Genomic DNA, 16378 nt, shown 5'->3' on the forward strand with positions numbered 1-16378 from the left:
TTGTCGCATTATAGCTATCACTTTTGGCAGCCCATTATGATACCGTGCTTGTCCCAACCAAATTTTCTCATGCTCGAGAGTGCGCCTCAAGGAGAAGTGTCGACAGCCAGAAAATGCAGTGACAATGCAGTAAACAATGCAAGTGAACGCTCCCTTCTATGTTTGCAACCCGGTCGTCCATCATAACACATGCAATGCTGCAAGATACCTGTTCGCCATTGATGCCGCAAAACAAGCAAAGAGAAATTACAAGTGTGGAAATTTATATCACAGACGCAATGGCGAATGTGAGAGCGCTGGATGCAGTGGCTTATGATTCGTCTGGGCGACGACCACCTCGTGCTCCGCCACGGGGGCCACCACGTCCTCGACCACGGCCATCGCCTCGGAATCCACCACGTCCTCGATATCCGTCACCCCCACGGCCGCCACGACCACGAGCTTGTCCTTCGCCGCGATTTCCACCTCGAGATCTGTGAACTTCGTGGAAGCCGTCATTAGGGTTAGCAGGGGGAGCGGAAGGAGCCTGAAGATACTTGTTAGTGGTTATTCATCCTAAAGGCAAGAGAAAGCAATAGTCGAAGACAAGACTCGGGAGTTCGTGTACGATGGATAGGAAATTACGTACCTCAGTACTGTCCGGTTGGTCGTCAGCCCAGCTTTGGACTTTGGAAGGAGCAGCAGGTGTTGGAGCGGCGCCAGTATCAGTCTCAGCAGGAACACGAGGAACCTCAACCCACTCTTGCGAGGCTGACAGGTCGTTGCCAGCGTCCCAGTTGGCTTCGGCCGCAGCATTGGCAGCGCCATTACCGAAACCAGCATTTTGCGGAACGGCCTGGGAATCATAGTGGCCTTCCTGTCCATTGGTTATGGTGGTGGCAGCGGGAGCGTTGAGTTCGGTAAGACCGGCGTTGGCAATGGTAGGATCAGTCTCCACAGGGTATTGGGTGGTCTCTGGAGCTTCCTGAGCCGACTCAAGGACGCCTTCAGTGACCAAGGGTGGAGGAGCCTGTGCAAGGACGGCAGCCTTGATCTCGGCATCTAGCATTTGTGAGCCTTGTTAAGGAAAAGGGGAAAGGCTGTACTTACAAGTGGTGCTCAGAATCTCGCTGGTGACAGAGACGGTTTTGTCGCTAGAGCCGTGAATTATCTTGAGCATAGTTTGAACCGCCTCTTCATCACCGGTATAGACCTTTGCCAGAACACCCTCAAGTGCCTTATTCTCGTCAAGAGTAGCATCGGCCTCTTCATCCCCTCTGCGAATAGCAGCCAGTCGTAAGAACTGTGAGATCAAGAGTAGATTGTTATGTTGTTCCTTCAGGGCCTCAGCGACAGCCTCCGCCTTTGCAGCAGTAACAGCATCCTCCAACTCCTTGCTGGCCTTCTCGTTGAATGTCTTCTCATATTCAGCCTTCTCCGCCTGCATTCTTGCCTTATAATCTTGGTCGAACTTCTTGTACTGGTTGATCTGCTCTTCGAGCTGTGCCAGAGATGCTTGAAGCTTAGGCTTGTTTAGGATCTGAGCCTTCTGATCAGAATTGATCTTGCGTGCCGCAACCAAATCGTCAAGGCTCTTGTCGGGATTCTCGGCGAGGATGTTGTCAACTTTGGAGGCATTGGCCTGTGATGGCTGCTGTTAGCATTGCTACAGAAAGACGTTTGGAAGAAAACTCACGATCTTCTTGTTGACATTTCGGATGCTCCTGTTGGTTATGTTAGTGGTCACCCATGGGAACACGCTGAAGCCCACGTAGTAGAGAGGGTGGGAGAGTGAGAGAAACGTACTTGTAGAGCTCCTTAATGTAAGGACTTTCGTAGGAGCCATCACCACTGTTGCTCTCGGGAGCACCGTTGGAGGTAGTGGTTTCTACAGAAGTACTAGTGGTAGCTGTCTCCTCGGACGCGGCCTTTGCCTTCTTCTTCTTGGCAGACTTGGATTCCGATCTAACTGCTGGATTCTGGATCGTAGCGGCAGCCATTTTGAATAATGAGCACGGGCGTATTTGAAGGGGGTTGCTTGCGTGGTAGGTATTTGTTCTCGAGACACTTCGAAGGAGTGCCTGTTGAATCGATAGTATCGCGCGAAAAGTTTCTTTTTAGAAGAGTGATGAAGTCCGCAATGAGCGTGAATGGGGAGATTTGTGTTATCAGTCTCGGATCTTTAGGTAGTAGGGATGTTTCGTTCGTTGGAGGTATTTTGAGTGTGATATTGAATCTTGAATCTTTTCCACGCTGCGCGGGAAACTGGCTCAACTTTTAGCGAGAGAAGGCGGAAGAAAAGCGAAGCTATGGGCAAAGTCACAAACAATATTGTCAGATCACAATTAATTTGGCGAAGGAAGTGTCTTGTTATGCACTATCAAATCAATTGGAAGAAAGGTTCAGGCCACAAAGTGTCGATTCGTTGTGTATCTTGCTCCTTTGGAGCAGGAATGGGCGCGTTTTCCCGGCCTCCCTGATTCCTCCCGTCTCCTAGCTTTCCGACACAGCCTTGCGATCGCAGGAGTGCCTCATCCTATCTTACGCTACTCCGTGTCCGTGTCTCCGTCACCTAGGTACCACGAGACTCCTTTACTCATTGTCTTGCGGGACTTGGCGTTATGCAGAGCAAGGCGTAGCTCTGATAGAGGTTGCTACCGTCCAACGGCCCACCTCGCATATTGTATGTGTTCGTCCTCGCTCAAAAGCCAGCGTTCAGCCCTTAAATTTCGAAAGTGATACCTATTCGATCGTACAGCCAGTCAGTGCAATTCGAGTAATACTAGAGTGGCCAATGTGTACCTCAGTGACTTTCTTCACACTCTTCGCGCTGATACCTCGTTCGCCTGCCTGTTTCGCGTTGATGCTAGCTTCCTTCATCAACCTGCACCCAACAATCAGCGTAAGGACTTTGTAGCGAGTGGCTCGTAAAAGATTGGACCCCGGTAAAAGAGCGCCATTCCAGAATGAAACGGTGTTGGTATTGCGTACGTCTGTAGGAAGAGAGCATAATCGAGGAATATCTACAGAGACTGTAAGCTTGGTTCTCGGAAGACGCGTCAAAAGGAGCACCTACCAGAACATCAACATTCTTACTGACATTGCGCTTAGAATGCGCCTTGACAATCTTCTTGACCGTTGCGCGCGGATAGAGTTTCTGAGCGCCTGCCATTGGGTAAGAAAGAGTATGTGTGTGTAGTGACGGACTTCTGTTTGTTCTGCTTCTGAGATAGATTGTCCCTAGGTAATCCAAGTACCTAGCTCCTTGTTGTTCTCCCTCTCACGTGCCCACCTCAGCCTCGTGGGGTCCCGTCGGCAAGGCGGCCAATGAGAAGGCGTCCCAGTCATGATATAATGAGAATGAGACGCGAGCTGCCATCTCCACGAGGCACCTTTATTTAGTCTGATTGTAGAATGTGAAATGCCTTCTGTCCTGTCATTTCCTGCCGAACAATTATTTCTTGCTCGTTTGAATCCTTCTCCATTCATGCTGGGACGCCCCCGGCTCATCTCAACATTCAGACTTCGTCTCCTATCTACTACTTCCCCAGGAAGCGCTCGTCTCTTTTCTGGCAGAGCTCAACTGCAGACCATCGTCCGACCGACTAGATCTACAGCATCTATAACATACCGACCACGCTTCAGACCAGTTCTACCAAGCCAATTGGGCCCAGCAATTCCAAGATATTTGGCAACCATGGCTTCTTCAAGCTTGGACCGAGACATCCTTCCGGACACTGTCAAACCCATCAATTATGATCTCTCCATCTACGATCTTGAACTTGGTGGCGCCTTCAGCTACCAAGGGAGCGTCTCCATCCTCTCAAAGATCACCAGGAGCACGAGGGATATCACCTTGAATGCCCATCAGCTCAAACTTCACAGTGCTGAAGTGTTTGTGGAACAGGCAAAGACTCAACTGCACTTCGAATCTACTGGCATCTCTTATGACGTCCCCAGACAACGTGTCACCATCTCGTTTCCAGATGACCTGCCCGCGTCTGACAAGGCTCTTATTGTGATCAAATTCCAGGGCACTATCAACAATGACATGGCAGGCTTCTACCGGTCAAAGTATAAGCCCTCTGTCCCACCAGCAGCATCTGTTCCTATGGATGGTGAGCATCACGTGATGTTTTCCACCCAGTTTGAAAGTTGTGATGCTCGAAGGGCCTTCCCATGTTTCGATGAGCCAAACTTGAAGGCAACTTTTGATTTCAAGATTGAACTGCCAACCGATCAAGTCGCGTTGAGCAACATGCCAGAGAAGAGCGTCACTAAGACCAAGGATGGCTTCCACCTGGTTTCGTTTGAGCGGACACCAATTATGAGCACATATCTGCTAGCATGGGCAGTCGGCGACTTTGAATATATCGAAGACTTCACTAAACGCAAATACAACGGCAAACCTCTTCCTGTCCGCGTGTATACTACGAGAGGCTTGAAGAGCCAGGCTCAATACGCACTTGAACATGCTCCTCAGGTCATCGACTTCTTTTCGGAGATCTTCGACATTGACTACCCGCTACCAAAGTCGGATTTGCTTGCTGTCCATGAATTTGTGAGTAATCTAAGATTCTTGGACCCCTCTGCCCTTCCGTTTGTGACCTTCTCTCCTAAACACCCAATATAAAAGCACGAGTTCCAGTGGAGTGTCCAAGATTCTCATTGCTATTCTAAAATCTTCTAAGTCTGGAATGCAAATACATGCTAATTACTGAGTCCTAGTCACACGGAGCGTATGATACCCCAATCAAGCACCTTAGTCCCAATATGGACATTCACCCTCCCTACTTGCTATTGACACTAATGATATCGCAGTATGGAAAATTGGGGACTTGTCACGTACAGAACGACAGGTAAGCCGCCTCTTTAGCTTTTCTCTCAAGGAATGTAGCCCTGATAAATTTTCCAGCCGTTCTTTTCGACGAGAAAACGTCGGACGTAAAATACAAAAACAGAATCGCATATGTAGTTGCCCACGAGCTCGCCCACCAATGGTTTGGCAATCTTGTTACTATGGATTGGTGGAACGAGTTGTGGCTTAATGAAGGGTTTGCGACCTGGGTTGGTTGGCTAGCGACAGATAAATTTCACCCTGACTGGAACGTCTGGCCGCAATTCGTATCTGAGGGGATGCAAACTGCATTCACTCTTGACTCACTTCGAAGCTCTCATCCAATTGAGGTACCTGTCAAGGACGCTCTTGATGTTGACCAGATCTTCGATGCTGTCAGCTACCTTAAAGGCAGCTCCGTCATTCGGATGTTGGCTGCACACCTTGGGCGAGAGACGTTTCTCAAAGGTGTTTCCAACTACCTCAAGGGCCACGCTTATGGAAATGCCACGACAAAAGATTTATGGTCAGCTCTTAGTCAGGCTTCAGGCCAGGATGTCAATGCATTGATGGAACCTTGGATTCGAAAGATCGGCTTCCCAGTCCTTACAGTTGGTGAAGAGCCGGGTCAGATTGGTGTCAAGCAATCACGTTATCTATCTACAGGTGATGTCAAAGCCGAGGACGACACCACTACTTGGTGGGTGCCACTAGGCCTCCGAGGCAAAACTGGCGTTAAAGAAATCGCTCCTATCGCCTTGACGAAGAAGGAGGATATTGTCAGGGACATTGATGATTCCTTCTACAAGCTAAATGCAGATAACTCTGGCTTTTACCGCGTCAACTATCCACCGCCAAGACTTGCCAAGCTAGGCTCTCAGATGGATCGGCTTACAATATCTGACAAGATTGGTGAGTCTTTTAATACGTCCCATATATCCAGATATTGACTACTATAACAGGTTTGATCGGTGATGCTGGTGCGTTGGCAGTATCAGGGGAAGCTTCGACTCCGGGATTGTTATCACTTGTTCAAGGCTCTTCGTCTGAGTCAAACTACCTTGTTTGGTCACAGATTCTTGGGTCACTTGGCACCGTCAAATCAGTATTCTCTGATGACGCTGAAATCTCAGATGGCCTAAAGAGGTTCACCCTCAAACTGGTCAGCCCAGCTGTGCAAAAGATAGGCTGGGAATCTGCACCGAACGAGGATTTCCTTACCTCCCAGCTCCGTGCTCTGCTCATTCTCACTGCAGGCATAAATGGCCATAATGAGTAAGCATCCCTGTTTCAGTGGTCCTTCAGATGCTAATCAGATCAGAGTTATTGCCGAAGCTCAGCGCCGCTTCAGACTATACATCAGCGGTGAAGACAAATCTGCTGTTCACCCCAACCTCCGTGCAGCTATATTTGGAATATCGATTCGCCATGGAAATGCCGCAGATTACTCGGCTCTTAAGAAAGAATGGCAGACTACGACCTCCGTTGACGGCAAAGAAATCATTCTCCGTGCACTAGCACGTCTTCAGACTCCTGACCTCTTGTCCGATTATCTAACGTTCCTTTTCACTGATGTCGCTACACAAGATATCCATACAGGCGCTATGGGTCTAGCTGCCAATCCTGTGACCCGACGAGACCTGTGGCTCTACATCCAGAACAATTTCGACGCCATCCGAGCTCGGTTAGGCAAGAACATGGTGGTGCTCGATCGCTTCCTCCGGCTCAGCTTGCAGAAATTTGCTGATCGAGAGACCGAGAAAGAGATTGCTAAGTTCTTCGAGGGCAAGGACAACAGGGGCTACGATCGGACTTTGAACATCGTAAGTGATACCGTACTGGGCAGGGCTGCATACAAGGAGAGGGATGCGTCAGTTCTCTTGGAATGGCTGAAGACAAATGGCTATGCTTGATCGGGCTGGATAAGGATAAGATGAAAAGCACACAGACGGTTGCTTTCGCAGTTTAAATCAAATGTCAATGGCCAGTGCAGGCAGCAACGTGCTGAATTTTCTATCAAGTCTTATCCTGTGATAAGAAACCCCACCATGGCAACGGAAAAATCATACCTCCGCACCAAGAAATCCTCTGTACTCTGTTTACATTATGCTCACACCGATAGTTATTATCGCTATCTGCTCAAATAACTCCCAGCCCCCTACTTCAACAAGCAATACCGAGTACCCGTTTCATTGTTGCAAAACACGTTTACCGTATCCCGTTGTTCCGTAGAGATTCACTTACCGGAAACAAGCAGTGATATATTCAGGGCCCTCATCGATCGCGCCCCTCCATTCGCCAGCTTGGAAGTGCAGTGAACGCCATTCGCTACATCTGATGATCACCCGGCGACTCAAGTAGTGGGTTGACGCGGCGCCCCAGGAACGGTGGCTTCCCCCCGTTCTCGGGACGCGCACTAAGTCCGAGGCAAAAGAAGCTTAATTAATTCGACATGACGGGCGCAAGACTTGCATATGCGGTTCGAACCTTGAATCCAGGAACAGAGCAAACAGATCACAATGCGGCATTGCTGATAATGACAACTTATCATTATACAGATATTTCAGACGAACACTTTGCCACGGTATGTATATATCTTGAACGACCATCTTGCAAGCTCTTTTCTTCAGAAGATGGGTGGACTCGTTATTTCGAGTGTGCGTCTAGTCGCAGACTTTGAGCCTCGGAAACATGCACCCTGGCCCTCGAGAACCATATTGTGAGGGTGGAGCCAGCCCTATCATCGACTCGAGATACCGTACTCCGTAGGGCTGACGCTCCGATTGGGGCGAATGGACACGGCGCGCTGCATCAAACACAACCAAAGAATCGAAGAAAAGCACCGTGGCCCCGCAAGCATGAGGCACGATGTAGATGGTCGATGGTGGATAGACATCAGGACCAGGGCAAACCGAAGATGCGTCTTCAGCGCACAGCAGTCTGCCAAACATGTTGCGTCATCTTAGGTAGGACGGCATGAAGAGAAGAAGACTGTACCTGCACTGTAGCAACCAATTGGCTTGATACCCCACGCCAGACTTCAAAACTGGACAGCCAAGAAGATGCTTGTCCTTCTCACAATATCGCAATAGAGAATACAATACCAAATGTCAATGAGGCCCTTAATCGTTGTGGAAGAGGCTCTCGCGGCGCTGCAAACCCCAAACCGGTCACAGTCGGAACTGGCGCTCGCATAGCTCTGAGCTAGCCCCAATCGGGATTAACCGAGCGGACTGCGATCTCGAGAGAAACGACAACCTAAGGAGATGGCGACTCGTTTTACTCTCCATTACAACCGACAACGATCCACGGACGACGCCCAAATTAACTTGACGGTTCGATCGATAATCGTCTACTATGACCTGAGCTGTAGCTTAGTAAATAATCCTAAGCGCGCGTCTACTCGCATCTGAACGACTGTCGTTAAGTGAATCACCACCTCGATCCCCCCGCCTCCCACCGACCGTCGGGACATCCTCCTGCGACTTGGTCCGACCCATCTCACTATCGCACATGTGAACCTCGCACAATGACCACCGATATGGCTACCATAGCCCCAGAGATGGGCGAGCAGTTGCACTCTCCCCCAGAATCCAGCAAGGACTCCCCTACGCTCAAGCACGATGCATCACCATCCGACTCGGAGCTCTCTGATCTCGAGGATCCCGAAGATGACATCGGGGAAATCACTCCAGCATACTACAGCGATGGAGGCGTCCCTGTGTTTACACCAACAATGGAAGAGTTCAAGTCCTTCAAGCTTTATGTAAGTCTCCACACTCTTCAATTGAAGCCTTCGGTCGCTAATCCATCTGCGCTGTAGATGAACAAAATCAATCCGTACGGAATGAAGACCGGCATTGTCAAAGTCATCCCTCCTCCCGAATGGCGCGCTGATCTGCCAGCGCTCGATGAAGCTATCAAGACGATTAAAGTCAAGGATCCGATCAAGCAAGATATCATGGGCACAAACGGTACATATCGACAGGCCAACATTCTGCATCAAAGATCATACAATCTCCCACAATGGCGTCAGTTGTGTGAGCAGAGCGAGCATCAACCGCCGGCCAAGAGAGGAGAGAGACGCTTGAATCAAGACAGGCCTTCCCGCCCCACTCCCAAACCGAAAGGCACTTCCACACCATCAGCATCGGCATCTTCCAAGAAAAAGGGTCCCGGGCGTCCTTCAAAGAACAAATCGAAAGCTACCACTGTCGAGCCGAAGGAAGCCTCGGCAACTCCCGATAGACTCCCGACGCCAGTCTCTCCATCGACAAAGCCGGAGGACGACGTCGAGTCGATCAAGCAAGAAGTGGACGAGGAGGAGTCGCCAATGAAACAGAAGGGTGGCAGACAACCAAAATCGATTTCTGTCTCTTCCCGTCGAAAATTCAATCGTCGCGAAGCAGCTGCAAAGGTTGATGAAGCGGCCTTCAAAGACTTCAAGTATGAGCTAGAGGGCGAAGACTATTCTCCTGAACGCTGTGAAGAACTCGAGCGGGCTTATTGGAAGACCCTCACATATGCTCCTCCCCTCTACGGAGCTGATATGCCTGGTTCACTTTTTGATGATCGAACAACAACTTGGAACCTTGGCAAACTCGAGAATCTTCTTGATGTCATGGGCACGAAGATTCCTGGTGTTAATACCGCATACCTGTACTTAGGCATGTGGAAGGCTACTTTCGCTTGGCATCTAGAGGATGTAGACCTTTACAGTATCAACTTTCTCCATTTTGGTGCGCCGAAGCAGTGGTACAGCATTTCGCAAGGAGATGCACGACGATTCGAGGCTGCGATGAAAAGCATTTGGCCTACTGACGCTAAAGCCTGTGACCAATTTCTTCGCCACAAGACGTTTTTGATCTCTCCCTCACACCTTCTGCAGAATTACAACATCAAGGTCAACAAAATCGTGCACAATCCTGGCGAGTTTGTCATCACTTTCCCCTACGGCTACCACTCAGGTTATAATCTCGGATATAACTGCGCAGAAGCGGTTAATTTTGCCCTGGATTCATGGCTTGAGTATGGGCGTATTGCCAAGAAGTGTGATTGTAGCCTGGCTCAAGACAGCGTTTGGATCGATGTTGGGGAGATTGAACGGAAACTAAGGGGAGAAGAGACCGATTATGAGGAAACTGAGGATGAAGAGGACGAAGAGGATCGAAATGGGCCAACAGATCTACCCACACCCCCCGAGAGCAGTGGCGATGCGAAGATCAAGGCTCCTCGACGAAAACGCAAGCGGCCTGTCAATGACAAGAACGACAAACCTAACGCTAAAAGGATTCGTGTCCGCATCAAGGCGCCGGTTAAGGAGCCATGTGTTCTGTGTCCCCATGATATCCCGTCCGAGCCTCTGTTACCAACGGAGGATGGTCAGAAGGCACATCGTATGTGTGCTCTATACATTCCTGAGACCTCGATTGAATCAGGAGAAGGAGGGAAAGAAATGGTTACCGACGTCAAATATATTGACAAGGCTCGTCTCGACCTCAAATGCAACTATTGTCGATCGAAGAAGGGGGCTTGTTTCCAATGTTCACAGAAGAAATGCACCAGAGCATACCATGCCACGTGCGCCGCTGCTGCTGGTGTTCTAGTTGAGCAAGGCGAAATTCCCGTTTTTGGCGAGGATGGAACTGAATACAAAGAGTGGGGTATTGAGTTCAGCTGCAGATTCCACCGCACTAAGCGTGATAAGAAGCTCGATGGCGATGCTCTAGGAGACAATGAGCGTATCTTAAAGGCAGCATCGGAGCTTAAGGTGGGCGAGACTTGTCAAATGCAATATTACGGAGGTGATATATTTGCTGGTGTTGTGGTCGAAAATCGCAAGAGCGAGGAGATGATTCTTGTTGACATCTTGCCGAGAGGGTATGTGGAATCTCCGAAACACCTCATTGTTTGTTTCAAGCCCAGTCACTAACACGCATATAGCGAACGCATCGAAGTCGAATACAAATGGCTTCTTATTCCGGACCCTGCAGACTTCCATCTTCAGAAGCCATCCGCGAACGCCATTCCAATGCCGAGGTCTTTCAAAGCTAAAGAATCTCTCAACACAAGCAAACGGCAGGCTGATGATTTACCAAGAGCTGATGATCCTTTCGTCAATGGCTGCACTTGGGCTGAATTCAAAACCGAGAATATTCCACGCAATCCCGCGCAGGTTAAGGTAGACTTTGACAAAGAGAACCAGATCTGGTATTATCTTGGCAAGACCTCTACAGAGGCGAAGGCGCAGTTCACAGAAGATCCGGCAAAGCCTCGACACAATCCGAAGGGCCACTTCTTGGACACGATTCCCAAGCCGATTACTACTGTACCGCGACAGTCATACGCCGCGTCGTATCCATCGGCCTTCAACCAGAATAAAGTGAACACTTTGAAAGCAAAGCCTCGACCTTCCCAGCCTGCAGATTCTACTAGAGCAGAGAAGCCATATGTATACAAGCCTCGCAGTACTGGTGATAGTTACCGCATTGACCAACAAGCTTACCAGTCCCAGCAGAGTTTCCTTCAACGATCGGCTCCTGCTCCTTATAGCTTTGGTACCGATCCGAGATGGAGATCGACTGGTTCTCCGGCGACGGCTCCTTACTCACCAACGACTCCGTCATACCCGCCAAAGACCGCTCCATACAATCCAACAGCTTCTTATCCCAGCTCCTCCGCCCCCGCGATCAGTGCGCCTCAATCGCAGGGTGTTTTGGCCCCTCCCGCACACTTTCGACCTCCATATACGCCTCCATTACCACCACCCAAGCAAAATAACCCCTTCAGCAGCAGGTCTAAACCTTCCCGACCGAATCCTTTTGCAAAATACAAGTACCTGCAAAAGGAACATAACAGATCGTCATTAGAGTATAAGAGTCCTTATAGATACGGTGGTGGGTTCATGAACGGATATCAAGGCAATCTGGAGAAGCACCTGCAACAGACGTTATTTAACAAGAATCGACCTACTACAGCGACTTCAGCATCATCGTACGGCAGTCAACAGTCTCCCAGTCAGGCATCCGTGTCTCCGCCCGTCCATGGATCTTCTGGCCTTGGAAGTGCGCAGAAGCAACCCGGACTTCCTTACCAGCAGGTAACGAAACCGGCAACAGAGAACACCTGGGAGAACAAGGGCTCTTCACAGCTACATCCTGCCATTCGGCAGGAGTATAATCCTTTGTACCACAATCAGTATCAGCCTCAACGTACTGCCACCCCTCACCAGTCGCAAAACCCTCTTTCTCAGGCGCAGAATGAGAGGCAGCAACAACAGATGCAACAACCAGCGCAAAGCAGGCAATTTCAACATTCTTACCAGTCACAGCCACCCCATCCACATACACCTGCAGTCTCCAATTCGGATATACGACAGCCCATCAACCAGCCAGCAAATCAACCGCGATATCAGTCCTCGACGTACGCTCCATACCAGGACGGCAAAGTTATGTATCCGCACCAGCAGTACTTCCAAAAGCTACAGGTGCAGGCTCAGGTCCAAAACCCGCCGCTACAATCATGGGCACAGGCTCAGCCTCAGCCTCAAGCTCAAATCAAAGGTCAGACGTCACAACAACGGGACTTCCCTGATGTCCCGGCTGATTCTACAACGCTGGTTGAGAAAATGATGTTGAACTTAAGGAAGGCTGCGTCTGGCGCATCGTCTACCAGTTGAACGGTGGTCGAATATCAGGGCAGATTTATTTGTGTTCATGGATTATGACATTGGTGGATGACATTGGTGGATTGGGGAATAACGACGGGGACATCGGCGCTCATAGGTTTTGTAACGGCTTGGGGTTGGCTACAACAGGTGGATCCCTGTTCTTTACACTCGGGTATATGGAATAGGCGTTACAGGAAGTCGGCAGATGGAGGTTGGTCTGATTCGTCCACCTTTTTTTAATTTGCGAATTTGCTCTTTTTGCTCTTTTCAATGTTGTAGAGACCGGCTCGACTCTCCTCTCGCCGTAACCGGAAGTTTTGCTGCTTTTCAGTACCGTCCCGTTAAGCCAGGCTTTGTTGGTGTACAAAGAAGCTGGGGGAGGAGAACAATTGTGAATACCTGGGCACTTCTCGGGTACTTTGTACAGTAGTCTAGCAAGCCCGGGAATATATTATATTCTTACATTTTGTGACGGCTGTGTAAGCGGCAGGCTGGTGTTCAACATACCTTAGCAAAATACTAGGGTGAGTTGGCTCTCGCGGGTGGCCCCGAGAAAGATGTCATCTGTCATAGCTTGGTTGTAATAATCGTAGGCCTCCCAAACCACCCCAAGTCTCATCCATAAGGTATTCTCGTCACGCGGTCGTCTATGCACATGATTGACAATCCCACGCGGATTGAAATCAAGTTTTAATGCCATTGAGCCTGTCGTGGGTGCGATGATGTGCAACAGAAGATGCCTACAGGCAGGTGGTTATAAATCCTACCTCTTTCTCTTTTATTTTATTTTAGTTGACTTTTTGATTTGTTAGTGCGAATCCCAGAGGGTGTTTGTTTGTAGGAAGGTGATTGTCTTGGGAGAGAGTTCGATATTTAATGTCTCTTGTTAACCTGAAGGATCCTGCTTGACTGGAAGATGATGGACTGTTTGGGTTGGATGAATCACTAAGATTTATGAGATATCCGGGCGTCCATAAATAAGTATTGCTCGAATTATACCTATACTAAAGGGAACCATCTAAATTCCGCCCCGAAGAAGAGTGAAGATATACGTATATTTTTCATGAGCCATGATTAATCATACTTAATAACTGCCCGATTTCAGAATACCTATAGATATCATACGCCTCAACGCCACCCCCCCGTCTCCTTTCCAACACCCTACACTTGAGACTCTTCAACCTACTAATCCTCATCCATATCATCACCTAATAACCGTACCTCTCCGACCTCCCTAATCTTCTCACCTAGCACAGTCCTGCCATACCGCTCCGCAATCTTACCCGCCGCCTCAAGCATCTTCCCACTTCGGTCCCTGAGCAGCGTGACCATTTCCAGGGCGCGCATGCCTCTCTCCTCTCCCTCCCTACACTCCACGGCCAGCATCTGCAGGAGCGTCTTGTCGATGTCGATCTCCATGCGCGCGAGCGCCGTGCGCTGCGCATGTGTGCTTTTTGTGGATTCGATAAGGTCTTGCTGTTGGGCGGTAAGAAGACTCTTGAGGACGTAATCGCCTTCTAGTTTCTTGAGCTCGTCGCCTTCACCCAGAGCGGCGTCTTCGTCATCGCTGGAGGGTTTGGGAGTCGAGGTGAGTGGAATCTGGAACTCGAATTCGGAGAGGAGGGGACGCGGGAAATAGGGGTACTGATCACCGCCTTTTAGGATAATGCAGTGGAATTTGTTATCTGCTACAGCGACGGGGAAGTAGGTTTCGGTCTTTCGGCCCGAGGCGAGGCGGGAGAGAAGTTTTGTGTCTAAGAGAGGGACCCAGGTGGCTTGGGATGGAGTGCGCCAATGTAAGAGGGTGAGTAGCGTTCCTGTGGAATCGTAGATGCATGGGTCCTGTAGCATCCTGTTAGGCCTTCGAACATTTCAGTAGAAACGGGAGAACTCACCCCATTGTCTGAGAAGAAAACACTCTTCACTGTCTCTCCATCGGGTAGAGCTACAATATCTTCGCTCTGGCACACCTCGTCTCTCTTGATGTTCTGAATCGTGTACAGTAACTTTGTGTTTCCATCCGCTCCTACCGGTCCATTTCCGAGGGTAAGGACATAGTCTCTCCAGCTGGCACATGTGACCGTTGGGCTGCTTTTTTGCCTGTAAACCCTATAAGGGATACCAAACAGTGTGTAAATCCTGACATAATTCGCCGTTGTGGTGACAGTTACGAAAGAGTCGCTCAATGATATGGCCGTCACTTCCTCTCCTTTAGGGAGCTGTGTCCGCCAGTCTGCTCGAGCAGTCCAAGTCTCATGCGGTCGATAGAAGATAGTTGCCGGAATATCTTTGTCAGAAGGACAGGAGAACAGAGTTCCGCTGTCGTTGAGGCATGCCTTGTCATACATGAAAGTGTCGGTGAAATGGAAATCGCGGTGGAACTCGTTATCATAGAACTCCACGGTCACGGTGTTATGGGTGTCTTGGTCAACAGTCCACACAAACCCTATGAGATTGAGACATAGATATTTTCGGTTCCCACGCCAGGGGGTGGATCCTGGCTGGAAAGATTCGTGGTACTGTGGCTGCCAACCGTACGTAGGACGTTTGCTGGCCGGGCCTCCATCGATGAGACCACTAGGTCTCTTGCCATTGTCGTTGAGTCCAAGTGCATATCCAGCACCATCATCATCAACCACAAAGTCATCCTCCTCGCCCATAATATCGGAGCCAAGAATGTCGCCTAAGCTATCAGGCGTTCCTCGTCGAACACCACGATGCGGTACATCTTTATTACCATTAGCAATCGGTCGTCGAATATTTGCTGATACCTCAGAGAGTGGGTCATGAATAAAAGGAGCAGGCTGTGGGCCAAGTTTGACGAGGTGGGCGTGCTCTGCCGGTACGAAGTCATTGAAGATATAGACTTCACCGTCTGAATTCGTAAAGGATAGGAGGTTTTTCGTCGGGTGCCATGCCAAATCCATGACATTTGCATAGTCGTAAGTCGCGATGACGGTCTGGGTTTTAGTTTCCCAGAGAAGGATTTTTCGGTCCTTCCCAGCAGATGCCAACATGGCACCGTTTGGTGACCAGGCCAATGCGGTCACATCACCCATATGGCCGTTGGTAAACGCTCTCTGATTCTCCCAATCACTTCTAGACATGACTTGTATGTCTCTTGTGGCCGTCGGAGCTGCGAACGCCCTTCCATCAGGATGCCATGCAACCTTCGCACTAACTTCATCGTCCGTCTCAAGTGTTCTGATCAAGCCATCAATCTTTCTTATAAGCTCGGGCTCATCATTTACTAGCGAGTAGACGTAGACCAGGCCATCGGTACATGATAGAGCGATGTATTTGGAGCTCGGATCGAAAGATAGGTGTTTCACAGGTTTTAATTGCTCCCTCAGATACATCACTGAGCTCGTATCTGATATTCTAACAATCTTGACGACGAGTTCATCACTTGCAACCGCGCACCATTTTCCGTCTGGTGAAAGTGCAACATCTCGAATTGGTAGAGAGCAACGCAGGAGGAATTTCTCGAAAGACATGGTTTCGAGTGAGTATTTGCTGACAGTCCCATCCTCAGCACCGGTGACAAAGAATTCGTCCTGGGGATGCATTAGCTTTATATTCCCCGGTTCCATGGAATAGCCTTACTGTCGAATCCACCCCCATATTCTGCTCCTGACAATCATCGATATTCGTAGGTTCTCCATCGAATCCTGTCTTGTACACACGCGTAGTGTTGTTAGAGCCCACCGTGACCAGTTTTGTTCCATCCGGGGTATAAGAGAGATAGGTCGGCCCTTGAGTATGAGCTGGCCGGCCTCGCAGACGTATTTGGGTAGTTGTCGCCATTTTAATTGTGTTAAATGGCATAAACTCTGACCTCGTTTGGTGTTGAAGTTCAGGGAGACGTGTTGCGACGCGATCCCACTCAACGC

The 16378-nt window shown here is 49.5% G+C and overlaps 5 protein-coding genes across 5 annotated transcripts; 2 read left to right on the top strand and 3 right to left on the bottom strand.

The window, feature by feature from the left end:
* Positions 1-59: 59 nt before the first annotated feature.
* M430DRAFT_64564 (hypothetical protein) lies at positions 60-2206 on the bottom strand. Its single transcript, XM_024869117.1, has 5 exons — positions 1786-2206; positions 1676-1703; positions 1090-1621; positions 629-1041; positions 60-526 (listed from the first exon to the last, which is right to left on the bottom strand). The coding sequence occupies exons 1-5, from the start codon at positions 1977-1979 to the stop codon at positions 311-313; spliced, it is 1383 nt and encodes a 460-aa protein (XP_024722901.1). The 5' UTR covers positions 1980-2206; the 3' UTR covers positions 60-310.
* Positions 2207-2330: 124 nt separating this feature from the next.
* On the bottom strand, positions 2331-3193 carry M430DRAFT_33551 (hypothetical protein). The gene is made up of 4 exons (XM_024866388.1): positions 3056-3193; positions 2971-3002; positions 2782-2863; positions 2331-2721 (listed from the first exon to the last, which is right to left on the bottom strand). Exons 1-4 carry the CDS (start codon positions 3149-3151, stop codon positions 2695-2697), a joined length of 237 nt encoding a protein of 78 aa, XP_024722902.1. The 5' UTR covers positions 3152-3193; the 3' UTR covers positions 2331-2694.
* A 483-nt stretch (positions 3194-3676) lies between these two features.
* Positions 3677-6729, top strand: M430DRAFT_16802 (hypothetical protein; the record flags this gene model as incomplete). The annotated part of the gene is made up of 6 exons (XM_024863526.1): positions 3677-4540; positions 4708-4718; positions 4801-4838; positions 4895-5728; positions 5779-6091; positions 6138-6729. 6 exons carry the CDS (start codon positions 3677-3679, stop codon positions 6727-6729), a joined length of 2652 nt encoding a protein of 883 aa, XP_024722903.1.
* Positions 6730-8345: 1616 nt separating this feature from the next.
* M430DRAFT_16803 (hypothetical protein) lies at positions 8346-12494 on the top strand (the record flags this gene model as incomplete). Its single annotated transcript, XM_024863527.1, has 3 exons — positions 8346-8582; positions 8640-10696; positions 10760-12494. The coding sequence occupies 3 exons, from the start codon at positions 8346-8348 to the stop codon at positions 12492-12494; spliced, it is 4029 nt and encodes a 1342-aa protein (XP_024722904.1).
* Positions 12495-13448: 954 nt separating this feature from the next.
* M430DRAFT_116463 (hypothetical protein) lies at positions 13449-16319 on the bottom strand. Its single transcript, XM_024861632.1, has 3 exons — positions 16092-16319; positions 14381-16042; positions 13449-14327 (listed from the first exon to the last, which is right to left on the bottom strand). The coding sequence occupies exons 1-3, from the start codon at positions 16311-16313 to the stop codon at positions 13671-13673; spliced, it is 2541 nt and encodes an 846-aa protein (XP_024722905.1). The 5' UTR covers positions 16314-16319; the 3' UTR covers positions 13449-13670.
* Between the last annotated feature and the right edge of the window lie 59 nt (positions 16320-16378).

Source organism: Amorphotheca resinae, assembly GCF_003019875.1.
Source record: "Amorphotheca resinae ATCC 22711 unplaced genomic scaffold M430scaffold_3, whole genome shotgun sequence".
Lineage (NCBI taxonomy): Eukaryota > Fungi > Ascomycota > Leotiomycetes > Helotiales > Amorphothecaceae > Amorphotheca > Amorphotheca resinae.

Bases quoted from the DNA above. Each gene is read 5' to 3' on its own strand.
- M430DRAFT_33551 (XM_024866388.1), bottom strand. From the start codon at position 3,151: ATGGCAGGCGCTCAGAAACTCTATCCGCGCGCAACGGTCAAGAAGATT. The intron at 3,003-3,055 runs GTAGGTGCTCCT...CAGTCTCTGTAG, and splicing joins GTAAGAATGTTGATGTTCTG to ATATTCCTCGATTATGCTCT. The intron at 2,722-2,781 runs GTACACATTGGC...ACGATCGAATAG, and splicing joins GTGTGAAGAAAGTCACTGAG to GTATCACTTTCGAAATTTAA.
- M430DRAFT_116463 (XM_024861632.1), bottom strand. From the start codon at position 16,313: ATGCCATTTAACACAATTAAAATGGCGACAACTACCCAAATACGTCTG. The intron at 16,043-16,091 runs GTAAGGCTATTC...ATGCATCCCCAG, and splicing joins ATATGGGGGTGGATTCGACA to GACGAATTCTTTGTCACCGG. The intron at 14,328-14,380 runs GTGAGTTCTCCC...AGGATGCTACAG, and splicing joins TTTTCTTCTCAGACAATGGG to GACCCATGCATCTACGATTC.
- M430DRAFT_64564 (XM_024869117.1), bottom strand. From the start codon at position 1,979: ATGGCTGCCGCTACGATCCAGAATCCAGCAGTTAGATCGGAATCCAAG. The intron at 1,622-1,675 runs GTGAGTTTTCTT...CAGCCATCACAG, and splicing joins GAAATGTCAACAAGAAGATC to GCCAATGCCTCCAAAGTTGA. The intron at 527-628 runs GTACGTAATTTC...AAGTATCTTCAG, and splicing joins ACCAACCGGACAGTACTGAG to GCTCCTTCCGCTCCCCCTGC.